This window comes from Chelon labrosus (genome assembly GCF_963514085.1).
Source record: "Chelon labrosus genome assembly, chromosome: 6".
Taxonomy (NCBI): Eukaryota; Metazoa; Chordata; class Actinopteri; order Mugiliformes; family Mugilidae; genus Chelon; species Chelon labrosus.
Genome location: NC_140342.1, coordinates 5,211,001 through 5,218,110, shown reverse-complemented (window position 1 = coordinate 5,218,110; position 7,110 = coordinate 5,211,001). Strand labels below are relative to the sequence as shown.

Here is a 7,110-nt window from a genome sequence, read left to right as displayed (position 1 = left end):
ATGACCTCATAGGTCACATGCCACTGTCAGCCAGTGAACTGCTTGGTCAGTTTTTCACACCTGGAGGATTGTGGGATACTGGGGTTTTTCCAGGGCTCCTTTGTTCCCAAGACAAAAGCAGCCATGTGGTTACCTGATTATGCACCACCAGGTTCAGATCCCAACACTGGCCTAAACTTCCCTTTCCAAAGATTTACCGCTGCACTGGTCATCGCTCTTCTCCGAAAGAGCTGGCGCTTATTAGGTACATTATGATATTCATCTTATATTGTAGTGCACATGGAAAATATTAACTGGCTGGTATCAATATTTTTCAAGAAATCTGTGAACAGGCCGGTTTATCAGTTACCTTACACTTTGCTGTGTGCGCGTTCGCGAATGTGTGTGCCTCTTTCCACCCCACTCCATTATCCAGATATGTTTGTATGATGAGTGCAGAAGTGAAGAAGAGTGTAGGTGTGACAACCCAAATGCTGGCATGGCAGGAGTGTCTTTAATAATAGTAAAAGAGTTGCATGTTCTCTTGTTTTCCAGGAGGTATGCCAGTGCCTGAGGTGGCGTCTGACACTGCCAGCGCTGCCACCATGTTGAGCCCCGTCCTCAACGCCTCCAACGGAGACGGCTCCGAGTCTGAAACCACCTCCGCCATCCTGGCCTCCGTCAAGGAACAGGTTAGAAGTCTGCGTGCGTGCATGCAACATACACGGAGGGCTGTCACAGTTAATGACATTTGAATACTAGGTGGTAGTGACGATAATTAATCCAGTAAACACAAACGATGGAATGCCCGTCTGAGCTAACGTGTCACTGATATGTCACGACATTTTGAGGAGAGAGCCGTAGGACACAGCTGCTCAGTGTACTTTTGAAATCACCCTAATGTAGTGGAACGCATCCTTCCTCCATATTTTGCCAAAGTCTAAACAGCTTTGTTGGAGATACTGCGGCAGAGGAACAAGACGAAGTCACCTTGATTCTTTTTTCAGTAAAGCTAAGATCAGGCTTTAGAGCCAGACAGTGTTTGGTCTTCATTATGAATTTATGAAGGTTAGAATATTCATCACACTGCTCAAATGTGTCTGAAAGTGTTCATCTATTCTAACTCTTCTTTCATTACTGGCTCTGTGATACAGCACATAAGTGACACATCCAGATTTTGAATTGGTGCCCGGTAAATGTGTACAATGTGCCTTGTGAGCATATATGGAAAGAGCAGATCACATGTATCGTGTGTTGCATTACCAGGAATCTTAATAGAATTAGAATTTAATTGAAAGTGACAAGTGGTAGACACGCGTTCGTATTTCCTGCTTCGCACTTAAACCTAATGACTGCACTCTTATCGTATATCAGTGGTTTAGTCGTTAGAACTGCACTGATCACTGGTAATGTAGGGAAAATACTACCCATGTATACTATACTCTTTGCAATAAAACAAAACAGTGATGTATTTTCCATTTATGGCATGAAAGCAGCAACTATATGCATCAGTATGGGAATTGCAATCAGAAGGTCAAAAGGAGTTGTGCTTGTTGAATAAATCCCACAAATCCATCATATTAAGAACAATGTTCATACTCTGCTCCTTCTTTGCAAACCATAAGACCACAGCATTATTTTTAGTTACAGCTCAGCTGGACTGTTTTATTTTGCAGAAGATTAAATCCTATATATTAAACACAGTATAAAATCTGCAGCAGGAAAATGTTCAATTGGATGGAAAATGGAAAGACAACTTTCACAAGAGCCGGATAGTTATCTTCAGACGTACCCAATCACAAACTGGATTGTTGAAATTTTGACATGCTGGTGGGGTTTGGGTTTTAACCACTGAAGACCATTAATGTACCAAAATTTCATGTTAATCCAACCGGGCAGTTTTCCAGATATTTTAATCTAGACCAAAATGTTGGACAGATGGACCAATATCGCCACCCCGAGAGACACACTACTCCTGTATGTAAAACAGCTTTCAGCTAGCTTATTCCCCAATAGGATACCAATCCTCGTACACGACAAATCATGAGGGATTAGTACGACGTACGACTGTATTGGTGTGAGAGCTCATATTTAAATTTTTATTTATTTAAACTTAAAGGGGAAGTCTGCCATTTTTACACACGTGAATCTGTTTACAATCTGTGGATGCACTGCTGCATTTGTGTGACATCTTGTGGTGAAATCAACTGAATTTATGTCAGTGGAGTCAGCATCAGTCGCTGTTGAAGACCACACATTTAAGACTATGAAAATCTGAGGGTGTGGAATTAGAAAGGAGTGAGGTTGCCCGACGAGGATAGAGGCTCTAGGCCGCATGTAGGCAATGCTAAGTGAGTGGAATACTCTTCTTTACTGACAGAGGGTAGCAGTGCTATGAAGGTTTACTACGTCTGGAACTGGAGATGTGAGAAAGCTAAAGATAGCAAGTGAGAATGCTGAAAGTGAAAATAATGGATTCTGCATATAGTCACCTCAGACCAGTCTGTGAGTTACTACAATGTTCTGGAAGTCCATTCCAAGTCTAAGTAGGTCATGTACACACACACGCACATGCACACACACAGATGATCTAGGGCATGGTAATGGTGAATGTGTAAAAAGAAAAAAGGCTGAAGAGTTGAAGACAGAAATGGAAGGAGTTTAAGCTATTTGAAGACTAAAAGGCGGCTGGTCACTCACTCCTCTACCTCCATCTAAGCTGGATTTCTGCTCCTGCACCACGGTGAAGTTTTTATTATTTTTTAAGCCAGTCATTTGTCACTCCCTTTCATACTTGTTTTCGCTGTGTGTAATTTTTGTTTGGGCTGTTGCCAGTGTTCACTACCAGGCTCTGAAGCAAACAGGGGTGCATTTTTTTAGGCACTGCGTGCACACGGAAGCGCACACACTTGGTCTGCAGGCACACACGTGCGTGTTCATGCTGTCAGTCAGACTCTTTTCAGTTTGCTGACTCACACCAGGAGATCCCTGCTGCTGTTTCCCTCCTCTTCCTTTTGCCCACATGAGATTGATTAGCCATTCGACGTCGTATTTATCACATCTGTCAGCTTTAGTCCTCGTATCGTTCATCATCTCTGCTGTCGCCACATCTGCTATTGAGGCAGGCACAGTGTGAAGTCTGAAAGAGTTTCATTCCAGTGTGAAACATGCCCATTTGAAAAATCTGACACATAGTCCTACTGAATGACACGTAAAGTGGGAGTGGCACTGGGTATTGATTAGATGTCGTTGGCCTGCAGCTTTGTCACGTTTGACAGTCCAGTTAGTTCTGAATGATCAAGATGTGAAATGCTTGTGTAGAAAAAATACCTTAAGATGGGTTCATGGGAGCTGAAAACAAAACGTTTTCAAGGCTTTGAGCCCATGCAAAATACAGCAGCATGGTGTATCTGGTATAGTGTTTATCTTTTAAGGCACAGAATACAGAAGAGGTAGTGGAAATAGTCACTGCAACTTATTTAATATTGCTTATGGGAATCTGTAGCAGGTGAAATGCGTGTGAAATTTAACTTCTGTAAGACACAGGTGTAAACTCAGAGATGTATAATGTTTCAGATAAGGAGAGCTGTAAAGATAAAGTCCTTATTGAAATCACTTTAATGCCATTGTATATTGAGGTTGTGAGGTAACTGCTCTTTCCAAATGTAAGTACTCTGTACTGTGCTTTTATATTTCATAATCTACAGTTGGAAACTGTCCCTGATGAAGGCACTATTCCTTCTTGTTTGAGTAACACTAGCAAAACATCTGTTATTATGTGATAATTTGCATTTTTATTAGCCATCCTAGCTTTTCCCTCAAGTTTTGTCCTCATCATCACTTGCTTTGTTCACTATTTTGACTTAGCCTTAAATATCTCTAGTACTATTGGAATGATTGCTGTATATTTATATGGATGCCGGTGATTTGATTTTACTGACTTTACTTGTAGCACCACCAGCAGGTCACGTTTTTCACATTTCCAGGTAAATATCTTAAGTATCTACACTATGCATTTGTATAATCGTTTATGCAAGGGTTCCTGTTCCCCAGAATATAACTGTCTTAAAACACACCAATTTTAACGTGCTATAATAAGGTTGACATTTGTCGAGTGAAATATCTCTGTAGGATCAGTTCTCATGTAATACTGGCATTTCATGATCCACTCAGAACTGACTGGTGAGGAAATTGAAATTGAAAAACCTGCAACGCTATTACACTTCCAGCTGTCTCAGGCAAGCTGTGTTTGGTTATAATCAACTAAATACAGCTTCAATACTTTAAACTAAGATCACTGGAAGCATTATACCTGCTACACAGTAGTACATTCTCATTGTGTCATTATGCATGTGTTAATATGGGGATGTTAGCATGTAGCTCAAGGCACCATGGTGCCTGACAGAAGCTACCCTACAAGGCTATAGAGATACACGTCACACTGTTGGTTCTAGTTTTTTTGTGGGTTTTGTTGACAAATAAAAAAAGAATCTACTGTAGATTAACACCAGACTTGACCTTAAATGTTTCTTAAATCACTGCTACTCAGTAAGATTATGGCTAAGTCCAGCCTTGTGAGATGTTTATGAATCTAGTACTACACTCATTTGTTCATTTCCATATGTAATAGTCAAATGTTTCAAAAATTCTGATCGTTATTAAGCTATTTAGCAAACATTTCTGCACATAATGTTCTTGTAGGAAGAATGCACAATTACAGTTCTTAAAATTCTACTGAACCAATATTCTACCTTCAGTTGCACTTTCCAGCATGGCTCTGTCATCAGAAAATATGTAGTGGTTCATGCAAATCAGATGAGCTGCAGATGGGATCATTTACATATGTAGTCCTAGTAATTACCCAACTAAACTGGAAGATAGCTGGGATGCAGAAGTTTGCTCCCTTGATGGTAATTTGCAATAGTTTTGGTGAACATAGTCACTTTTTCATGCTCACTCATCTGAGACCACAGTCATACAAAGCTGACATACAATTAAAATGCCTCAGTAGAAAAGGACAATGAAGCTGTTTCCCTCATTAGGGAAAGCAACCGCTTGTTCCGTTTACACATTATATTACAGCTAAAACCTTCATTTCCATCATACCGGCAATGTGACCTCCTGCTGTGTTTTTACAAGCGACACCAGCGGTGCAGCATGAGCTACAATAGGAAAGATATGTTCTTGTATCGTCTGCCTGATCAGAGGAGAGAACTCGACAATGAATTCAAGGATGCGAAGAGGAAAAGTGGAAATGAGCAAATTCAAGAAGGCAGAAAATTAACCAAGATGCGACGTTAAAAAGCACAAAGAGGAAAATCTATCACGAGGCTTTCTACTGGCGATCAAATCTGATATTTTAGGCAAAATGTGGCGTTTCTGCAGCTTCTCAGCCGCTGGATAATTAATGTTTATCATGGTGCTCAGAGAAATTGTTCACTCTAATTGGCAGCGCAGCCGAAAACAGATTCTGCCAGGTCTGACCCACAACTAATTTGAATCCAAATTAAAGGCAGTTTAGTGCTGAGGTAATTGAAGTTACACCTTTATTTTCTCTCTACGACTAATTAGGCTCATCCCTGTCCTTCTGTCCACATACAGTCACATACTTGTGATTTGGGAAAACCTACTTTTTCTACACATTTTAAGTTTCACAGAGCAAACTATCATTCCATTTATGGCTGGTGTTCAACATAGAAGTTGATTAAAAACAAACAAAAAAAAACAGACTCTCAGTGAATACGGTTCTTTTATTGTTTTGATTTTGTGCAGCAGCCTTACGATAATAACGGACCCTTCCTCCTCCTCTCTTCATTTGCTCATTAAGGATTAATTAAGATTTGTTTAGCATCGGCTAACTCATTAAATTACCAAATGTAGTTCTCTTCAAAGTTCACAACAGAGTTAGATAGTCATAAGAATTGGTTTGAAAGTGGATCAAACGTTCATTTCATTTTACTTCTTATGCAAGGGGGAAAGAAAAAAAAGGAAACTTAAAAGGATGTTTAAAGGATGAGAAGGGAGGGTGTGGATTTTGGGAGGAATGGTATGAGTTAATGATTTGCTTTCTTGGCCTTGGAAGTAACTCTGGGTTATTTGCCACTGCAGGTAACTCTTGTAATATATTTAAGGCAACATGCTTGACAAAGAGAGAGACCCAGGTGAACACACTGTTTAATCCATTTATTAGCTTTAACTCTTGGTTTTGGAGAATATGAAAACAGACTCTTTATTACGGCTCTACTTTAGCGTGTAGAGCATGCTGTTTACAGTAGGTAAGCTTTGATGAACCTTGACTGAGGAGGAATTAGTGCACAGTACAGTAGATAGTGCACATTCTAAGGTATTTTTGCATGTATGTATGTGTGTTTCAGGCTGCCTATTAGTTGTCTGTGGTTTGAAGTGGAGAGCAGTGACAGGGGAGGCTGAGTAATGCATCACAGAAGAGCCCAGGAATGGCCATGGGGCTCTTACATTCAGCAGCTCAGTCTTTCTGCTACCTGCGACAGAAAGAAAAGGAGCATGGCTAGGGACTGACGAGCAAGTGAGACTGAGTTTGTGTGTGTGTGTCCAAAGCTCCAGACTCCACTCGCGTTGTGCTGTAATACACAGAGGGATGAGCATACGGCCGACGCGGCGAAGAAAAAGACACCAAGCTTGCTATCTGATGAGCATAAGTCTAAGCATAAGACCATAGATGCTGATTTTTTTTTTATATATTTAGTTTTTATTACAGGCAAATGAAAAAAGACCTGAAAATGCCTTTACTAGGATTTCAGCTTATGTATAAGATTATCAGTTCTATTTGCTTTCCTACACGTTCCACCCATCCTTCCACACATACAGACCATACAGGTACATTCTTTAAAGTTGTTAATATTTTAAAAGCTTGGACCAGTGAGCTTCCAGACACTTAAGTGAATTGTTGTACTTTTCAAGTTCATTTATTTTTCATCACCTGTATGATGTCTCCTTCCCGTCATTCTTTACAATATATGCAGATTCACTTTTCAATGTCAATTTAATGCATCAGAAAAGTAACGGTGTTGACACGTTAACAAGCGTAGCCTAAATGGTCTAGTATCAAGAAGAAGGAAAACAAAAAGTCATTCTGAGTGTTGAATCATTAAT

General features: G+C 40.1%; 1 protein-coding gene across 2 annotated transcripts in view; it reads left to right on the top strand.

Annotated features, from left to right (window-relative positions):
* Positions 1-456: 456 nt before the first annotated feature.
* ctnnd2b (catenin (cadherin-associated protein), delta 2b) overlaps positions 457-7,110 on the top strand; it is a 125,253-nt gene continuing 118,599 nt past the window's right edge. For both annotated transcript variants that reach the window (XM_084545844.1, XM_084545843.1), the window contains exon 1: positions 457-671. In XM_084545844.1, coding sequence (XP_084401970.1) covers positions 516-671 — 156 coding nt within the window. In that variant the 5' untranslated portion in view covers positions 457-515. The remainder of the gene's footprint in view (positions 672-7,110) is intronic.